At 33.8% G+C, this 20985-nt stretch overlaps 2 protein-coding genes and 1 pseudogene across 2 annotated transcripts; all 3 read right to left on the reverse strand.

Annotated features, from left to right (window-relative positions):
* Nucleotides 1-3345: 3345 nt before the first annotated feature.
* Nucleotides 3346-4336, reverse strand: LOC108829588 (abscisic acid receptor PYL6-like; annotated as a pseudogene).
* A 6390-nt stretch (nt 4337-10726) lies between these two features.
* On the reverse strand, nt 10727-11702 carry LOC108829587 (abscisic acid receptor PYL6-like). Its single transcript, XM_018603220.2, has one exon. The coding sequence runs from the start codon at nt 11652-11654 to the stop codon at nt 11007-11009; it is 648 nt and encodes a 215-aa protein (XP_018458722.1). The 5' UTR covers nt 11655-11702; the 3' UTR covers nt 10727-11006.
* A 5354-nt stretch (nt 11703-17056) lies between these two features.
* Nucleotides 17057-19824, reverse strand: LOC108829584 (laccase-5). The gene is made up of 6 exons (XM_018603216.2): nt 19569-19824; nt 19332-19483; nt 19009-19253; nt 18764-18892; nt 17509-18480; nt 17057-17371 (listed from the first exon to the last, which is right to left on the reverse strand). Exons 1-6 carry the CDS (start codon nt 19662-19664, stop codon nt 17241-17243), a joined length of 1725 nt encoding a protein of 574 aa, XP_018458718.1. The 5' UTR covers nt 19665-19824; the 3' UTR covers nt 17057-17240.
* Nucleotides 19825-20985: the final 1161 nt, after the last annotated feature.

Consider the following 20985-nt stretch of genomic DNA (forward strand, 5'->3'; position numbering starts at 1 on the left):
TTTCATTTTCATTAATGAATATTTACCAAAAAAAAAAAGATATGAAATTCAAATATATGTATATATACATATATTCTTTGATGGTTGTCTAAATATCTTTTAGGTTCAAATGAATCACATGAGTGGAGTGATAACAAACTGATATCAGGATTCTGCAGTTCATATTCTCAAAATTGTCCAAGTGATATGTTAAGGCTTCCACGGTGATTTAACTGCCGTCTGGTCAAAGACATAAGTAATTAGCCAAGTGATTAAAGATAACCTCATCTATTTCTGGTAACACGCCTAAATCCTCTGAATCACACTGTGCACATGGACAACAACCAATTTATAAAAGAGTCAACTGGGTGAATATACCCAAATCACCAGCAAATTAAGAAACTACCCTAAAGCAAGAAAAACTCGGATTCACTGTAGATATTTTCATCTCCTTTTCCATTTTACCCATGCCCTAAAATTTCATATGTTTCTCTTTCTTTTCCAGATACATATATTTTTCATATATCTCATATTTATCTTTTTCTCCCAATTTTCTCAACCCTATTAAAATAAAAACTTCTCCTAAATCAATTGATATTCTTAATATCCCATCTACTCCATTTCTCCACTCTACATCTTCGTCACTGTCATATCAATAATGTCGATATTGAATATACCTGATAAAAGGAAGAGAGAAAATACAATATAAAACAACGATAACATTTTTTAATAACAGCTAACCAGACATGTATTAGTTAATGGAAGCATATTATATAAAATGTAACTGCTAAGTTTTGGCGTGCAATGTTATATGACTTGTTAGACCGGAAACGAATTTCGTATCATTTAACAAACCATGTATGTTAACAATAGACATTTAACACTAACCTGAAACATTTAACGTTAACCGTTAAGAATATATTAGTTCAACATATAATGATTAAGTTAACACAATAATATTTTTCTTACCATTTAACAAAATATATACCAGGTGTCAATATATACTTTTAAGATCTTGGCAACCAATTTAAAACAACGATAACATGTTTTATAGCAGCTAACAAAGCATGTATCAGTTAACGGAAGCATATTATATAAAATGTAACTGCTAACTTTTGACGTGCAATGTTATGTGACTTGTTAGACCGGTAACCAATTTCGTATCATTTTATTAAATTATGTATCACCCAATGTCAGCTACTTATTAATATCTTATAAATCATTGTAATTTTTTTAACATGTTTTGTAACAGCTAACCAAAAAATTTACCTGCTCACTATACTCACCTCCATCATCTTCGTCGTGGTCTTCACCAAACCATCAACTTCGAGGATTTGATTCCCGAGTTCTGAAAAAACCATCTCTGTTTCGACTGGAAAAATGGATGAACAAGAAAAAGTCTCCAATATAGTTAATTTCTTCACCAATTGAATTAATCCAGCAAGTAACTGAAGAGCCAGAAAATGCTTTGGGAAAATCTTAATCAATTAGAATCTGTCTAATTGGAGACTCTTAATTTTTAATAGAATTGGAGATGAAATGGAAGAAGAATAAGATAAGAGAGAAGAAGAAGAAAAATATTGTTTGGTGAAGAGACACGAAAGAGGGAAGGAGAGAGAATGATGAGATCATTTAGGCAGGGGCAGATCATTTGGGCATGGGTAATATTGAGTTATAGATTTGTCAATAGTGTCAATAATAGTGTTAGGATAGTTTGTTAATATTAGTTTTTTGTAGGTATATGGAGCCTAATATCTCTTTATAAAATAGGTTGTCAAGTGATACGTCGTTAAAATTATGGTGACATTTGAATGCTGCCGGAAGACGTTTTTCCTTCATCATTTCCTGTTGAATGCAGCAAATATTCAATTGTTCAATCAAAAACACAAAAATATGGAAACTGTAAAATTTTAACGACATGATAGAACATTGCAAGTGAATGATGCATATATGCATATATATAATGTATCAACAAATACGCAGAGCTCAAACTACCCGTAGTTTACTAGCCGAATAATCTGCAGGCTGAGATTGCAGGAATTTTGTTACAACAGATTTGTCAGCAGCATTTTTTGAATGAGAATCTACGGATTCATCTCCAAACAAGTCTAAGGTCACTGGGGCAAAAGCTGGGATTTTAAAGTGCTTTTATTTGCTACAACACCCACAAAAAAAAGGAAAAAAAACATTACCAGTATTGTATCAGCTACTTCATGGAGAGTTCTACAGACTGAAGTTGATGTCCCTTCTTCACGGAGTGCATCAAAAAAAGGAAGTCACTGATTTCCTTCACAGAAATACACACAAGCACAACTGTTGATATAAGTAAAAGTCGGTAGATATCTTCAATCTTAAATATCAACTCAAAAAAAAATCAATAAGAGGGGGTACTATTTGACGACACAGTTACGATTAATGCAGAAACTGATGAGTGTTGTGGTGATGTAGAAGAAAGCTACAACCTTTAGAACATTAACAAGCTTCTGAAGCTGCTCAGTGACCTGCTGAAACACCCTCTTACAGTGCCAGAGACAAGAATGGTGAAGAGAGGCTTGTCTCTGTTGAGACCAACCAACAGCAAGAGTCTCGATATGGTATCCTCTCCTGGCTATTAATCATCTCGCTTTGGTTTCCAACAAACACTGAAGAAATCTTGTGGTTACTCACCCTGGTCTCAATGTTTAACAATCATATCCAATGGATGATTGTGAAACCACATAAAAAGATACAGACTTTACAATGTTTAATTCATTTATTACTATTTAGAGAGAAAAATAAATATTTAGCAAAAAATATGTAAAAATTTAGGAAAATATTAGTAAAAAAATTAATAAAAAGAACAAAATAATAAAATAAAAAAAAAAGATTGAAAAAGTTACGTAATATGTTGTCCTGAATTGTTGTCATTTCCTGAATTGTTGTCATTTCCTGATATTCAAGATAGATTACACATTGGTTCGAGTATATCCTGAATTTTTGTCATTTCCTCAAGGGTTGTTGATGTATAACTAATGATCAGTACTTCGATTACAAAGACGAAGATAAGTAGTTTTGTATATTTTGTGCATATTTTAAGAGAGTGCAAACTATCTTACATATTTTACATTACATGGTTATACTTTAATGTCTCTCTTAAGATAAACGAAAAGCGGATCATATAAAACAGCACATGGTTTTCCTCATTGCCCACACAAATTTCAGATCTCTTCATACCGTATGTATATTAGTAATTATGCCAGTGACTATCTTAATCAAATTGTTGGCGATATATTATCAGAAATATCAAAACAATACTCATTAACTGAATCATTATATTGTTTCATGCATGATTAAGTGAACCTCATGCTTATGTAAACTATCTGGGCAAGAAGAATATTAATTACTAACAAAACAGAAACTAAACAATCAGTGTTTGGTTTGTTAAAGCTACAAGAGACTATACAAAAGAGTTCATCAACAAGTATACGAACACTTAACAAACCCTAAAACCACATGGGCACATTAACTAATCCAGAACCCAAACTCTCCTCGAGAAAAAAAGATGATAAATTTTGAAAGAGAGAATTATAGAAAACAAAACAAAATAACTAATTAAACAAATGTAACTATGATAACTTAGGCAGGTTCTCGGCGAGTTTAGCCAGCGATTGCAATTTGCAAGTTGCAACGTACGATAGTATCTGCAAAGCTGCAAGTCTCTTCCTTATCGTTACCTGCCGGTACGTCAACGACGTATGACTCCACAACACGTGCCCTCTTTCTACCGAGATCATGGACGAACATTCGTGCACCGTCGTCACCGACCTGTAGTTCTGAAGCCTGTGGTCCCCACCCACGACGCTGAAGCTGATGACGTGGCGATCGTCGTCCATGATCTCGAGTCTCTCTAAGCTGAACACGGCTGGGAGACCGGAGACAACTCGGATCTCTCTCACCGACCCAACCTCTCGGCCGTCTCCAACAGCCACGTGACAACTCCTAACGAAGTGTTTGTACGCTTGAGGGTGTTCGAAGCGGCTAAGGATCGACCACACGGCGGAAGCCGAGGCGTCCACGTCTTGCACCATGACGGAGAAGCACTGAGAGGGACCAACCACGTGGGTGTGGAAAATCTCAACGTGATCCGGCACGTCAGCCATCCCGCGCGTGAGGGTCACTTTCTGAACCTGTTTGTGGTGGTTGTGGTGATAGGTGCTGATGGTGGTGTTGGCTGTTTCTGCGGCGGAGGAAGATCTTTGAAACTGTAGCGACGTTGGCATTTTTTTTTTTGCTTTCTTTTGCTATTCTTTAATTAGTTCTGTCTATCTCTTAAAAGATGAAAAAGAGAAATGGTTTGCTTCGCGAGGTCCTGCGAGATGTTGTAAGGAGATATTTCTATGTATATATAAATATAGGGAGAAAGGTGTAGAAATATAAATAATGCAAGTATGTGGACAATAGCCGGATGAAGAAAGAGAGACGTTAGCTTGTCTCGGTTCGTCGGTTATCCACTTGGGATTAGTTTGGAGTTTGTATTTTTACCGAAGAGATAAATTGTCTCTCATTATATAAAAGACCGATCTGGTTCCTCCACGAAAATCCATGGACAGAATAACCGGTTAGTTATTTGAATTTTGTTTTTACTAGTTTTAATAGTGCCGCAATGTGATTGGGCAATAAAAAGATTTGGTTTTGATTGGGTGGAAATATACTCGTTGATTATGATTTAAAAATTGATTATGATTTAAAAATATTTCAGAAAAGGAAATGGCATGTCTTTGTAAATAATTCAAAAACTAAAGGCAAAAACCTATTAGGTATTTTACTTTAATAGTATAGATAGTTGAGAGATTTTGCCATTAAAATAAAAATTCAAAATAGAATAACATTATCTAAAAATTAGTATCTTTAATTAAAACTAGCATTTAAAAAAAAACTGTAAATATATGAGTCTGATTTGTTTTAAAATCAACTTTATATATGTATAAATTAAAATGTAAAAACCAAAAAAATAAAAAGATTTATCTAAAGCTTTATCTGTAACAAAAAAATTCTAAAATTTTAAAACGTAAAGACAAGAAAATATAATAACTATCTAATAAAAATGTAATAATACATCTTTAGATAATTTTCATTATATTTTCAGGTTTTTACATTTTTAATTCATACATATAATTTTGATGTTAAAAAAATCAAACTCATATATTTACAGAATTTCTAAAAAATATTTTGAAAATTGAAGTCACAAATTTTTAGATAATGTTATTATATTTTAGATTTTTAAAAATTTTAATGGTAAAACCTCTTAATTTTGTTTACTTAATGTAAAAACTCATAAAATAAAAATTTGCCGGTAGTAAATATAACTATGACCGGGTAGAATTTAATTCATTAAATAATATTAGTTTGTTTGAGAGTTATTTCGTTAAATATTTAGTGTAAATATAGTCCTGACTTTTTTGGTTGGTCTAGTGTAGTGTTTGTATCTATCATAAAAACATTACATAATGGATGTTAAGTTCTTGGTATAGATACCAAAGAGATATTATAAATACAGAGGAAATTAAAGGAACGATTGCCAAGACTAAGATGAACAAGATACCTAGCTAGAGGAAGATACTTGTACCTCGTCTCGAGGATTGGACAAGGGATTGTAAAGATTTTCATCTTTGAGTTCGTATCAGAGGGACATCAAATCAACAAAGTAATAACCAATAGGGCAAATCATATATATATATAAAGCATTGATAGAAAAAAAACTCAAACCATGAAAAGTTTTATTTATGTTCCTAAAAAGCGAACAATTTATCCCTGTTTGATAACAACTTAAACGAACCTAAGTAGTCAACACCTCAGCTAGGTTCTTTAGGTAGCATCTAAAAACAGCCAAGTATTGTTCTTTGCAACAATCTTCTAAGAACTCTTGAACCCTAATAGGAGTTTCGTCGTCCTTTCTGAAGGGATAAATGGATTTAAATTCCTTCATTACTCGTTCCTGACCACCTATGTAGAAGTCGAGAAACTTATGATAGTAATCAGAGTGGGCCTCCATACACTCCATCATTCTCATATACTTATCATCAGAGCCCTTATCAGTGTTTTTTACCCATGTCATATATGATTCGTTGCAAGCACCTCTTTTCATGTAGTCCGCATACTTATCATGGTCGTCATCGAAGGCGGCTTTGAAATCCTTCTCTCTTTCTTTGGTAGCCATTTCCTCAATCTTGGAAGCCAAGTGAGCACGCACACACTTCTTCAGCTTAGTCTCGGCTTCTTTGCAACAGTTTTGATGTGGAGAAGAAGTGGACTCAGAATTCCCCATATTCGCTTTAATGGTGGCTGGGTTTTAAGAAAAAATAAACTGACATTATATAGATACCGGGGGTCTGAGGTTGCTTGCTTTGCAAGGCGATAAAATATGAAAGTTTTCCAAAGAAGAAGATACCTAGCCTAAGCCTAGTTACCTCGTTTCGTGAAATTTTCCATATGGTTTCGGTGATTCAAATCAAAACGGGGAAATTTTCTATAAATGGGTCTTGGCCAAAGAGCTTATTTTGTTTGCAATGCTAGGCAGAGAGCCAAAAGGAAATTTCTAGAGATAAAAGGGGAAAAAGTACTAAAAACTTCTTGTCAGAAAAAAAAAGTAAAAAAAAGGAATTGACCCGTTAAGTAGTCAAACTTCCATTACATTCATACGTTGCTGCATAATTACAACTTTTAAATAATATGATTAATATATGCGGCCCAGAGCCGGGCCCTGGCCCAAAGCAGATGAAGCACTTGCTTCCGGCTGCAACTATTATAATAACTAAAGCACTTGCTTCCGGCTGCAACTTAATAATCCGGATGTTAAACACTAGAACATGATCATCATTATGGGTCGAGTTGGTTTAGCTCTACTTATTTATGGTACGAACATAGGATATCTTGGTGGATCTAGGATATCAATGGAACCTTCTAACTGTACCGGTGTAATTTTTTCCATGCAGGCCAAAAGATAACCGGTGGGTGCACTTTGAATATTCCAAGTTGGTGAAAGTAGCATGTCCTGGGTCCATCACAGTGATCTTTCCTCATCCTGGTATCAACTTGAGCTATTTGATAGTACTAAGAGAGTAACAATCAACTTTCTTTTCAACAAAGAAAATAACAGAATATTTGACGAGTTAGATGGAAATCAACTAAGCAGTTGTTAAAAGTAACCAACTTAAAGTCAGCAAATATTAGAAACTATTTTTTTTGGTGTGTGTTCCTTCCACAAATTTATATTCAAATTTAATAAATCTTGGACTCTTGAATTTGAGTGGTGACTATAATAACAAAACACAATTTGGAAAATAATAAAGTGTTACTTAATGCACTGGATATTTAGCAACTGGACAAGTACAACTATACATATATATTCCCTAGTAGTCCTAGTTGTTAGATCAAATACGAATAAGCGAGCAATTTGAACAACTAATTGAATCTAACATTTTATAAAATATGAAGTAAACGTTTACAAATTGCAGTTTTTTGTACAGTACTCCTCGATGTAAAGATTGCTCATCTTATAAGCTTCCGGGTTAGGTAACACTTACATAAAAAAACATATCCTTCATAAATCATAGATCACATGACGTGGAAAATGTGTATTTCCTTTTCTGAAGATTCTGCCGAATTATACGACTCTATATTTACATCCATGAAAATCATTTTTGCACATTAGCGGTAATAAAAAAAAAAAAGTAATTCAAGTCTTCCCTTTTTCTTTGTTTGTTCTTCATAAATTACATGATGGTACAAATCAATGTTTCTTTGTTTAGACCGAGAGTGGGGATGGTGTAATGATGATCTAGTGTTGAAATAAACGCTATTTCTGGTCTGGAAATTGGTCTCCCTTTGTTGTTTGTCTGACTATCTAGGACGAAATTCAAGAATCAGGTTTCCAATACCTAGAGAGGCTACACTGGCAGAGCTACGGGAAAACGATGGATGGCGAATCCCCCCGGCAAGATCAGAAAACCAGGTTCAGGTTATTACCTTCCTCTTATCACTCTCCACTACCAACTGTATGGACTCCTATGAATGGATGCCGGGAGGAGTTGCGGCAACTAGATTCTCAACAGGCTTGATATATAAACTGCTTTGTGATCATGACCCGGAAGTTGTATGGCACAAACAGGTTTGGTTTTCCGGAGGAATCCCACGCCATATGTTCCTAACTTGGCTAGTAACCCTGAATAGATGTCCTACAAGAGACCGCTTTATCCATTGGGGACTCCCCAGAGACCCAGCCTGTCTCCTCTGTCAATCTGCCCCTGAACCTATCTCACATATTTATTTTGAGTGCCCATTCTCTTGGCAAGTGTGGGAATCCGCAGCTCCATCAACTTACTACTCGCCATCTCGTCAATGGCTGCCATGCCTAAATCAGCTGGTCTCCTTCACTGGAACAAGAACACAAAGGACTCTTCTTCTTCTTTATTGGCATGCGGTGATCTATTTTCTTTGGAAGGAAAGGAACAACCGGCTCCATCGACAACACTTCTCTTCCGCACCTCAAACTCTAATAAAAGTGAGGATGATAGTCAAAGATAGGATATCAAGTCTAAGGCAGGAAAGACCGGTGTTCTCGTCTCAGCTATCTCAACTTTACTTTGCCAACCGACTACTACTACTCTCCCTGCTCTGTTTCTCCCTCTGTCCATCATGGGCTTTTGATTTAATTGAATTCCTCACTATGTGTTATTTAAGCTACTTAGCTATTGGGTTTCTTCATGCAATTTAAATAGTAAAAAGTTTGTTAAAAAAAAAAAAGGCATAAAGCAGAGAAGGATAAACGATGAAGAAGTTTGGGGTTGTACCGACAACTAATCTAAAATTAATGCGGCAACGAATCTTAAAAGCATCCTTGGATAGAAACGTAACATACATATTGTCAATGTATATTCAGCACAAAGTGAATAAATGTGTTCATGTATTTGAGAGAACTGCCTGTTCCAACCAAAAACACTCTCCTCTAGCATTATGTTAAGGAGACCAATCATTTTGATATTATGTTTGTGAAGACGTTCCATGTATTGCGATGAAAGAAAGACTCGGTCAAAAAGAAATGTAACAATTAAAAACCTTTTGAAAACATTTCTCCAATTATAATTATGGATTTCAACAGTAAAACTCCTCAGATAAGTTTGTTTTGGATAAAAACCTCTAAATTAAATATTTAACAAAATAACCCCAAACTAACTTTATTTAATAAGTTAAATTCTAGCCGGTAATAATTACCTTTACTACCGGTAAATCATTTATGGACTTTTACATGGTATTTTTAACGTTAAAAATCCTCAGATAAATTTGTTTTGGGTAAAAAAATCTCAAACTAAGTATTTAATGAATTAATCCCCAAATTAACTTTATTTAATGAGTTAAATTTCATCAGGTCATAATTACATTGTCTACCGATAAATTTTTAGTTTAGGATTTTTAACATTAAGTAAACATAGTTGAGAGGTTTTGCCATTAAAATAAAAATTCAAAATAGAATAATCTAAAATTAGTATCTTTAATTAAAACTAGCATTTAAAAAAAACTGTAAATATATGAGTCTGATTTGTTTTAAAATCAACATTATATATGTATAAATTAAAATGTAAAAACCAAAAAAATAAAAAGATTTATCTAAAGCTTTACCTGTAACAAAAAATTTCTAAAATTTTAAAACGTAAAGACAAGAAAATATAATAACTATCTAATAAAAATGTAATAATACATCTTTAGATAATTTTCATTATATTTTCAGGTTTTTACATTTTTAATTTATACATATAATTTTGATGTTAAAAAAATCAAACTCATATATTTACAGAATTTCTAAAAAATATTTTGAAAATTTAAGTCACAAATTTTTAGATAATGTTATTATATTTTAGATTTTTAAAAATTTTAATGGTAAAACCTCTTAATTTTGTTTACTTAATGTAAAAACTCATAAAATAAAGATTCGACGGTAGTAAATAGAACTATGACCAGGTAGAATTTAATTCATTAAATAATATTAGTTTGTTTGATAGTTATTTCATTAAATATTTAGTGTAAATATAGTCCTGACTTTTTTGGTTGGTCTAGTGTAGTGTTTGTATCTATCATAAAAACATTACATAATGGATGTTTGGTTTGTTAAAGCTACAAGAGACTATACAAAAGAGTTCATCAGCAAGTATACGAACACTTAACAAACCCTAAAACCACATGGGCACATTAACTAATCCAGAACCCAAACTCTCCTCGAGAAAAAAAAGATGATAAATTTTGAAAGAGAGAATTATAGAAAACAAAACAAAATAACTAATTAAACAAATGTAACTATGATAACTTAGGCAGGTTCTCGGCGAGTTTAGCCAGCGATTGCAATTTGCAAGTTGCAACGTACGATAGTAGTTTTGTATATTTTGTGCATATTTTAAGAGAGTGCAAACTATGTTACATATTTTACATTACATAGTTATACTTTAATGTCTCTCTTGAGATAAACGAAAAGCGGATCATATAAAACAGCACATGATTTTCCTGATTGCCCACACAAATTTCAGATCTCTTCGTACCGTATGTATATTAGTAATTATGCCAGTGACTATCTTAATCAAATTGTTGGCGATATATTATCGGAAATATCAAAACAATACTCATTAACTGAATCATTATATTGTTTCATGCATGATTAAGTGAACCTCATACTTATGTAAACTATCTGGACAAGAAGAATATTAATTACGAACAAAACAGAAACTAAACAATCAGTGTTTGGTTTGTTAAAGCTACAAGAGACTATACAAAAGAGTTCATCAAGAAGAAATGGTCTTAAGGGTAAACAAGTACACGAACACTTAACAAACCCAAAAACCCTAACTTCGAAAAACCAAAACCACTATTTTTGTAGTCTCTAAAAACCACATGGGCACATTAACTAATCCAGAAACCAAACCCTCCTCGAGAAAAAAAGATGATAAATTTTGAAAGAGAGAATTATAGAAAACAAAACAAAATAACTAATTAAACAAATGTAACTATGATAACTTAGGTAGGTTCTCGGCGAGTTTAGCCAGCGATTGCAAGTTGCAACGTACGATAGTATCTGCGAAGCTGCAAGTCTCTTCCTTATCGTTACCTGCCGGTACGTCAACGACGTATGACTCCACAACACGTGCCCTCTTACTATCGTTCTCCGACGACGAACACTCGTGCACCGTCGTAACCGACCTGTAGTTCTGAAGCCTGTGGTCCCCACCCACGACGCTGAAGCTGATGACGTGGCGATCGTCGTCCATGATCTCGAGTCTCTCTAAGCTGAACGAGGCGGGGAGACCGGAGACAACTCGGATCTCTCTCACCGACCCAACCTCTCGGCCGTCTCCAACAGCCACGTGACAACTCCTAACGAAGTGTTTGTACGCTTGAGGGTGTTCGAAGCGGCTGAGGATCGACCACACGGCGGAAGCCGAAGCGTCCACGTCTTGCACCACGACGGAGAAGCACTGAGAGGAACCAACCACGTGGGTGTGGAAAATCTCAACGTGATCCGGCACGTCAGCCATCCCTCGCGTGAGGCTCACTTTCTGAACCTGTTTGTGGTGGTTGTGGTGATAGGTGCTGATGGTGGTGTTGGCTGTTTCTGCGGCGGAGGAAGATCTTTGAAACTGTAGCGACGTTGGCATCTTTTTCTTTTGCTATTCTTCAGTTCTGTCTATCTCTTAAAATATGAAAAAGAGAAATGGTTTGTTTCGTGAGGTCCTGTGAGATGTTGTAATGAGATATTTCTATGTATATATAAATATAGGGAGGAGGGTGTAGAAATATAAATAATGCAAGTATGTGTGGACAATAGCCGGATGAAGAAAGAGAGACGTTAGCTTGTCTAGGTTCGTCGGTTATCCACTTGGGATTAGTTTGGAGTTTGTATTTTTACCGAAGAGAGAAATTGTCTCTCATTATATAAAAGACCGACCTGGTTCCTCCACGAAAATCCATGGACAGTGTAACCGGTTAGTTATTTGAATTTTGTTTTTACTAGTTTTATTTTACTTGGTTACTAACCGAATTCATTAATATTTTTTACAGATCAATATTAGATAAATTAATAAATACAATAAAATATTAAATTTTACTAGTTTTAGAAAAATTTTATAATAAAAAATTTCTAAAACATTCTATGTAAATATATGATTCCACTAATATAAATCAATAACATATATATGTATATATAAACAAAAAATTATAATATTTATTTTATATTCACAATAGATCTTATTTTTATCTTTAACGCTTTATTATATTTTAATAATATTCAGTAAAATTATATCTAAATACATTTAAATTTTATGAAATCTATTTCATATACACAAAATAATACAGTAAAATAGTAACTCATATTTTAGAAATCTAATCAATTCATATACTATAAAATTAAGGGATTGTTTATCTTATTTTATAAAAATATATTGGAAAACAAAGATCTAAAAATATTTTTATAAGTTAATAAAATATCATATTTACAACTTTATTAATTTATGGAATTTTTTTTGTACTTGTCATCTCAAGGAATGTGCATGCATGTAAGAAATTCCATATCGTTATTACAAATTTTAATACCACGTTTAAAAGTCATTTTGAAATTTGTGTCCAAGATCAGCATCTCATCTAAGCCTACTTTTCACAAGTAGCCAAAAGTAATGCTTGCAAATTAAGTTTAGAAGTATTGGGCAAAAAAAAAAAAAAAAAAAGTTTAGAAGTATTGGTGAGGAAACTTAATAACCCGGATGTTAAACACGAGAACATGATCATCACTATGGGTCGAGTTGGTTTAGCTCTACTTATTTATGGTACGAACATAGGATATCTTGGTGGATCTAGGATATCAATGGAACCTTCTAACTGTACCGGTGTAATTTTTTCCATGAAGGCCAAAAGATAACCGGTGGGTGCACTTTGAATATTCCAAGTTGGTGAAAGTAGCATGTCCTGGGTCCATCACAGTGATCTTTTCTCATCCTGGTATCAACTTGAGCTATTTGATAGTACTAAGAAAGTAACAATCAACTTTCTTTTCAACAAAGAAAATAACAGAATATTTGACGAGTTAGATGGAAATCAACTAAGCAGTTGTTAAAAGTAACCAACTTAAAGTCAGCAAATATATTAGAAACTATTTTTTTGGTGTGTGTTCCTTCCACAAATTTATATTCAAATCAAATGTAATAAATATTGGACTCTTGAATTTGAGTGGTGACCATAATAACAAAACACAATTTGGAAAATAATAAAGTGTTACTTAATGCACTGGATATTCAGCAACTGGACAAGTACAACTATACATATTCCCTACTAGTCCTAGTTGTTAGATCAAATACGAATAAGCGATCAATTTGAACAACTAATTGAATCTATCATTTTATAAAAGATGAAGTAAACGTTTACAAATTGCAGTTTTTTTTGTACATTCCTCGATGTAAAGATTGCTCATCTTATAAGCTTCCGGGTTAGGTAACACTTACATAAAAAAACATATACTTCATAAATCATAGATCACATGACGTGGTGTATTTCCTTTTCTGAAGATTCTGCCGAATTATACGACTCTATATTTACATCCATGAAAATCATTTTTGCACATTAGCAGTAATAAGAAAAATAAAGCAATTCAAGTCTTCCAACTTTCTTTGTTTGTTCTTCATAAATCACATGATGGTACAAATCAATGTTTCTTTGTTTAGACCGAGAGTGGGGATGGTGTAATGATGATCTAGTGTTGAAATAAAGGCATAAAGCAGAGAAGGATAAACGATGATGAAGTTTCGGGTTATACCGACAACCAATCTCAAATTAATGCGGCAACGAATCTTGAAAGCATCCTTGGATAGAAACGTAACATACATATTGTCAATGTATATTCAGCACAAAGTGAATAAATGTGTTCATGTATTTGAGAGAACTGCCTGTTCCAACCAAAAACACTCTCCTCTAGCATTATGTTAAGGAGACCAATCATTTTGATATTTGTTTGTGAAGACGTTTGATGTATTGTAGTATGATGAATGAAAGACTCGGTCAAAAAGAAATGTAACAATTAAAAACCTGTTGAAAACATTTCTCCAATTAGAATTACGGATTTTAATAGTAAAACCTCTTGAATAAGTTTGTTTTGGGTAAAAACCTCTAAATTAAATATTTAACAAAATAACTCCAAAGTAACTTTATTTAGTGAGTTAAATCCTATCCGATCATAGTTACTTTTACTACCGGTAAATTTTTAGTTTAGGGATTTTTACATGGTAAAAATCCTCAGTTAAATTTGTTTTACGTAACCCTCAAACTAAGTATTTAATGAATTAATTTTCACATTAACTTTATTTAATGAGTTAAATCTTATCCGGTCATAATTATCTTTACTACCGATAAATATTTAATTTAGAGTTTTTACATTAAATAAACATAGTTGAGAGGTTTTGTCATTAAAATAAAAATCCAAAATAGAATAACACTATCTAAAAATTAGTGACTTAAATTTTCAAAATATTTTTAAAAAATTTCTGTAAATATATGAGTCTGATTTGTTTTAAAATCAACATTATATATGTATAAATTAAACTGTAAAAACCAAAACAATATAACAAAAATTATCTAAAGCTTTACGTATAACAAAAAAATTCTAAAAATTTAAAATGTAAAGACAAGAAAATATAATAACTATCTAATAAAAATGTAATAATACATCTATAGATAATTTCATTATATTTTCAAGTTTTTTTTATATTTTTTAATTTATACATATAACTTTGATGTTGAAAAATTAAGTCACTAATTTTTAGTTAATGTTATTATATTTTAGATTTTTTAAAAATTCAATGGTAAAACCTCTTAATTTTGTTTACTTAATGTAAAATCTCATAAAATAAAGATTTGCCGATAGTAAAGATAACTATGACCGGGTAGGGTTTAATTCATTAATAATATTAGTTTGAGAGTTAGTTCGTTAAATATTTAGTTTCGAAACTTTTATCCAAAACAAACTTAGTTAAAGGAGTTTAACCTTAAATATCCCAAACTAGTGTTCAGATAACAACAATGCAAAGAAAAACTCAACTTCGATGAGGAGTTGAATCACCTTGCAACGTGATATACAAAATAACAAAAATAATATAGCTGAGAATTTATTAAATGAGAAATTGTCCAAAAGAGTTGCATCTCATTCTTATGCAGTAGAGGGACACATTGTCAAAGACTAATTGTTATTAATGAAAATTAAAATTCTTTATTTCCATATTATAAAAAAAAAAACAACTTCCTTCACATAGATAAAAAGGTTCCCACATTTTAGATCATTCTTATTATACCTTAAAAAAACATCAGTTTTTAATTTACCACCAAAAATCGACCGACCAACACAAACAAAACAAGAAAAACAAAGCAAAAAAGACAAAACAGACGCCTAAACCCCTCCGCTGAATGGATCCGAAATGGAGCATCCGTTGTTCCTCTCCAAGTCCTCCTCCTCTTCCTCCATCGCCGGCTCCTCCTCTTCAGCATCCTCCATCGCGGTCGCTTCCTCCATCGCCGGCTCCTCCTCCTCCTCGATGATCGTCGGCTCCTCCTCTTCGTCGATGATCGCTTCCTCCTTCTCATTCATGATGTCTTCCTCAATCATCTTTTATAAAGAGAGACTGGCAATAACCAATCCCATACACACCAATTGCTTTGATAGTTAAATTAACAGTTTGCCAACTTTATTTTTTTGCCAAATTTTTTTCTTTATTTTTCAACAGGCTTTTCAGATTTTCAAGATTCGGACAGAAAAACGATTTTGAAGACCAAAAGAGAATAATAAAACCCATTCTAATAATCTAGAAAAAGAGATAATTTCTCATTCTAATAATATTCCTCCTCTCTTCAAACTCTTCGATCATCTTCGATCCTCTCTTCAAACTCTTCTTCTCGATCATCTTCCTCCTCGATCATCTTCCTCCTCGATCATCGATCATCTTCCTCCTCGATCATCGATCATCGATCATCTATTATAACCGATTTGGCTTGGCTGTTTTTTTGAAATTTGTAATAGAGAATTGTTGATTGTTATGAGCTTAAAAAGCTAGCTCTTTCTTGAACCGGTTGTTTGAACCGACCTGAACCGCATGTCCTTGTTTATTGGTCACATCTGCCTAGTCTTCACCTTTCTTAATAACCCCATAATGTGGTTGCACAAATAATGTATTTACAATTGCAATTATTTTTTTTACATTCCTAATATAATTTGCCTACGATTAGTTAACTTTACAAATCAGAGTATAAAATATTAGGAAAACACGTGAAAATGAAGATTAAGAGAAGATTTACATAATAAACTAGTTAGCTATATTTTTACCTCCCTTCAAACTCTTCCTTCTCCTTCTCCTTCTAGGCCCAAACTTCATAGCCTTTTTTAGCAACTCCAAAAACTACTTCAGACGTTTTTCTTGGTCCGCATCATTCCCTTCAAAACTCCAAACATACAAAGAGTTAAAACTATAAATTTCATAATGGTTTTGCTAAAAATAGAAATATCGATTCTTACCAAATATCTTCTCCCACATTCTCCTACCATACTTCCTCCCCAAATCAACAATCTGTCTCCAAGTTGCCCTCCAACTTTTCTGCTCACCTAACAACTTGTAACTTCATGCTGCTTTTTTCTAATTTTTATTTCAGTTAACTTCTCCAAATTAATTTCATGGTCTAATAGAGACACGAGCTAGTGGATTCAACTTGATCATAGAACACACTGAATCTATATCTCATTTCAAGTTTCAAATATACAATGTTACATAACATGGAGTAATAGTAATTATTAGTGATGCAATGTAATATCCGGTCAATAAAACTCATATGAAAAGAAAGTAGAATATCCATGTAATATTCATCGTGTGGTTGAACCTCAATTTGACTCAGCCTAGTTATATTACGCCAAAAAGGTCTTTTGTCTATGATCCCTTAATTTCCAGGCTTATTTATAGAAACTAATAGACGTTTAGCTCAACCACCGTTCGGCACAAATGAGCATGAAGATTAAAGAACAACTTTCATGATATACTCTTAGAACTGATTTGGTACTATACTGTCAAAAGAATACATCAACAATCGAGAAAAAGAAACCTGAGAGGTTCAATCCAAGTCCAACTCAGGACTAAACCAAGTGTATCTTTTACCAAAAAGAAAAAGAAAAACAATTGAATATGACATGAAAACTATAAGTTTTTGAACCTTAAAGCTCCCTAACACACGGGCAAATCAGCCGGAGGCTCCTCCATCGTCTCTAATAGTCCTTTCCCGTTCTCAACCAAGAATGCCATGGCTAGTCCCCATGATATATGTGCATCTAGATGACAATGCATTATCCAAACCCCTGTTTTCAATCATAAGTACACACAATTAGTTTCATTAATCATGTTGATAATTTTTTTTGAATGTTATGTTGTTAATTACTCGTAACATATAATTTAAACTATTATTTTTTTTTTTGTAAATTTAATGGTTGTTTACCAGGGTTATCTGCGACAAATCTGATGACAGCCCAACCATTAACAGGTACACCAACGGTGTTTCTAAGAGGCGGATCTTCAAGATTGAATTTAGCTGTGTCTTTCTTGGGATTGAAGTTACCGAAACCCTCGGCGACAATGTAGACATCGTAACCATGTAGATGAATAGGATGGTTCTCGGGAGTTACTATACCAGTATCTTGAAGAACAATCTGAACCCTTGACCCATACTTGAGCTTGTATAGCTTGGTCCCTCTATCAGGTTGATACAGAGACCGACTTATGTTGCTACCTGTGTAGTCGAATTTCACCGGAGGCTTCGCCGGAAAATCGGTAGTAAAGACTCCTGGAATATTATGGTGGTGTGCTTGAAGGAGAGAGTAGTTACTTGGAAGAGCAAAAGAAACATTGTTCATAGATGCAGTGAAGCGTGTGCCTTTAGGACCTTGACATCTTCTTGACCTAAAATTCTTAGGACAGTTGTTGAGACCGAGTCCGATGGTTATAAAGAGATTCTCGTCGAGTTCTGTCGGAACCTCGGCTTTTCTTAGTGATCTGAAGCTTTGGCTGAAACGTGTGACTGTGTTTGTGTCGTTGTAGGCAGGGAGTTGAGGCATGATTGGTTTGACGGAAATACCCTTCTTGGCTCCGCCGATGCAGCAAGGGGCGGATTTGTATTGGAGGATTGCGGTTGTGGTTGTGTTGCCAAACAGTGCGTTTTGTGCGCTTTGGTAAGCTCTTGCGGCCATGTAATAGCGGTTTGGTGGTTGGTCACCGGTTATGAGGACATCGGTGGTTTGACCGGGACCGAGAACTATGACGTTGGTGGTGAAGGGTTTTAGGTAAGACGCGTCAGCTCCGACCACCGTGAGCTTGTGGTTAGCCACCGTGAAAAACAGCGGTTGGTTCAGTGCGGAGTTTATTACACGTAGTAGTATGGTCTCACCAACATTTATGGGTACTACTGTCGTATCTGCATGAAAATATTATAAAAAGTTAAATTTAATATTTACTTATTTGGGTCTTTTGGGGTGATGCTTTTGTTTTTCCCTACAAATATTTATTTGAAAATATATATACACCAAAATTCAGTTATGACAGTTGGGAAAATGGGAAAGAATTGAAAAAAAAATAGTATACGAATTTGCTTGGACCATTTTTCCCTTTCTTTAATCACCCACATAATTAAAATTAATTTGGCCTAAAAAGTGAAATACTCATAAAATTTGCAATAGCCAAGAAAAAGAAGAGTAAACCTTGAGAAGAGCATTTATAGAGATCCCCGGGTTGACCATTGATGGTGTAAGCGTCGGAGATTTTTGGAGCACCTCCTGTTCGTATCGATTCTCTCAACACATCAACCGGGTTTGCGTCCCACCATTCGCCTTAAATAATCATAATTTACAAAATTTTAAATCATTTTATAAGGAAATCAAAATCAAATAAGAATATTAACAAACTGTATTAAGTTGATTACGCATGATTATGAATTAAGCTTTACCGAGAAGGAGTGGGACGTTGCGTTGAGGGGTTGGGAATGGGTAAGACGAACCAGCCGGAGGAAGGACGAGGAGTGAACCGTAGACCGTAGCTCTGAGCCACGAACTATGAGCATGCCACCAAAGTGTACCTTCTTGTCCTTGAATTGTAAACCGGTACGTGTAGCTTGATCCCGGTCTGATTGGACATTGAGTAACAAATTCCGGTCCGTCGGCCCAACCGGTTCGCATTTGTCTAACACCGTGCCTATCACACGTTAAGTATCAGTACACCAACGATGCATTGATGACGGTACGTGAGTTTGGTTTATTCTTATTTTTTTACCAGTGGATCGTTACGTTGTACCGGGCCCGGTTAATGACTTTGACAATGAGAGTGTCACCGTTATTGATTACAAGTTGTGGACCGGGGAACATTCCGTTGACTGTAATGCTGTTGTGTGTTTCACATAGTCTCTTCACTTTCGTTGCTTGTATCTGCATACATATGTGACTATATTTGTAAGCATACATTTCATTAATATTTATTCAAGCGTTTCAATAACTGAACTGCAAATCCTACGATGAACTCGTGGTGGTGTGCTTTATTGGATTCTGCCATGGGATGGAAGAGGACTGCGAGAGAGATGAAACAGAGGAAGCTCTTGATGATCTTCATTGTTGAGATTCTTACGAAGTTCTGTTACAGCGAGAAACTTTTGGAGATGACAAGTATGGAAGAAAAGAGAATGTGTTGAAATGGGAATCAACATTGAGTTATTTAGGGAGACAAAGACAATACGATTTTAAACTTGGTGGATAGTAAATTGCTCTAGTTTGTTTTTTTTTCTTGGGTAGATCAGTTGAATTGTGATAAAAAGATATGTTGTTATGCGGTTGGAGAATTAGGCTTTGATATTGAAGTCTAAAACCCAGAACTTGGTTCTATACTAGAAAGATTAGTTGCACCCACTGGGGTCTAGAAGAACAAAATAATGACCGATTTAAACAAAAATATGTAAAGGTGATTACGTCTCTCGAATTCTTGGTTAACACGCTTTTTCTATTGACTTTAGATGTAATATACCATAATGTTTTCGAGACTTATTAAATGAAATAAAATATTTGGAGATGTGTACAATGGGTTGCCAACAAAATTTAAGTACGCAATGTTGTGAGCTCTATCTAGAGATCGAAACTCATTTGGCTCATGTAACTAACTTGTATGCACCAATATTACTATTGTCATTGAATTAATTTGTATATATTCAACAGAACTGGACAATTTCAATTGGCCTTATCCTTAACTCCTACCAAGGGTTTGCATGTGATCTTTCCAAAACTGGATGCCTTATGGATCATTTTGGCTAATTAATACTTACGGCAGTCATTGTTGTCACTAACTGGATCTTGATATAAATTGGTTATCCAGTTTGGACTGTTAAGTCTTGGGATGGGATGAGAAGACCGTATTTAATTATTGGGGTACATATTATATAAATTATGAACTCTACTTGAAAATCAATTTCATGTTCATATAAACAAATATATATATATATATATATGTATGTTACATCAAATAAGAAACAATGTGCCAAGATAGAGTTTAGAAATATCATTACTTTATCATTATGTGGTCTCCTACATTCATCAGTATAATACCTAAACAAAGACGAATTAAGCACATGTCCAAGCAGAACTGTATTTTACTTTTTGTTTATCATTACAAATTTCTTTTGTGAGTCTTTTAAGTACTTAAAAAATCAATACACTAAGAAACTGCGAGCTGATTAAACCGAGTAAATATTTACATCTTAATTAGATCTAAATTCAAAGATTATTTGGGAAAAAAGCTCATTGAAGTTTGGGCAAAAGTTGATAAACATTCGCATTTATATCATGATAGATGATACACTCAATTATATCAAAGATACAAAGCCTTTTAGTATGAGTTAAACCGTACCATCATTTAAAGCAAAAAAAAAAATTGTTGTCAATTT

This window comes from Raphanus sativus, chromosome 6 (assembly GCF_000801105.2).
Source record: "Raphanus sativus cultivar WK10039 chromosome 6, ASM80110v3, whole genome shotgun sequence".
NCBI lineage: Eukaryota > Viridiplantae > Streptophyta > Magnoliopsida > Brassicales > Brassicaceae > Raphanus > Raphanus sativus.

Coding starts and splice junctions, on each gene's coding strand:
- LOC108829587 (XM_018603220.2), bottom strand. CDS start 11,654: ATGCCAACGTCGCTACAGTTTCAAAGATCTTCCTCCGCCGCAGAAACA.
- LOC108829584 (XM_018603216.2), bottom strand. CDS start 19,664: ATGAAGATCATCAAGAGCTTCCTCTGTTTCATCTCTCTCGCAGTCCTC. Junction 19,254..19,331: donor TACAACGTAACGATCCACTG/GTAAAAAAATAA, acceptor AACGTGTGATAG/GCACGGTGTTAGACAAATGC. Junction 18,481..18,763: donor CTATAAATGCTCTTCTCAAG/GTTTACTCTTCT, acceptor ATTTTCATGCAG/ATACGACAGTAGTACCCATA.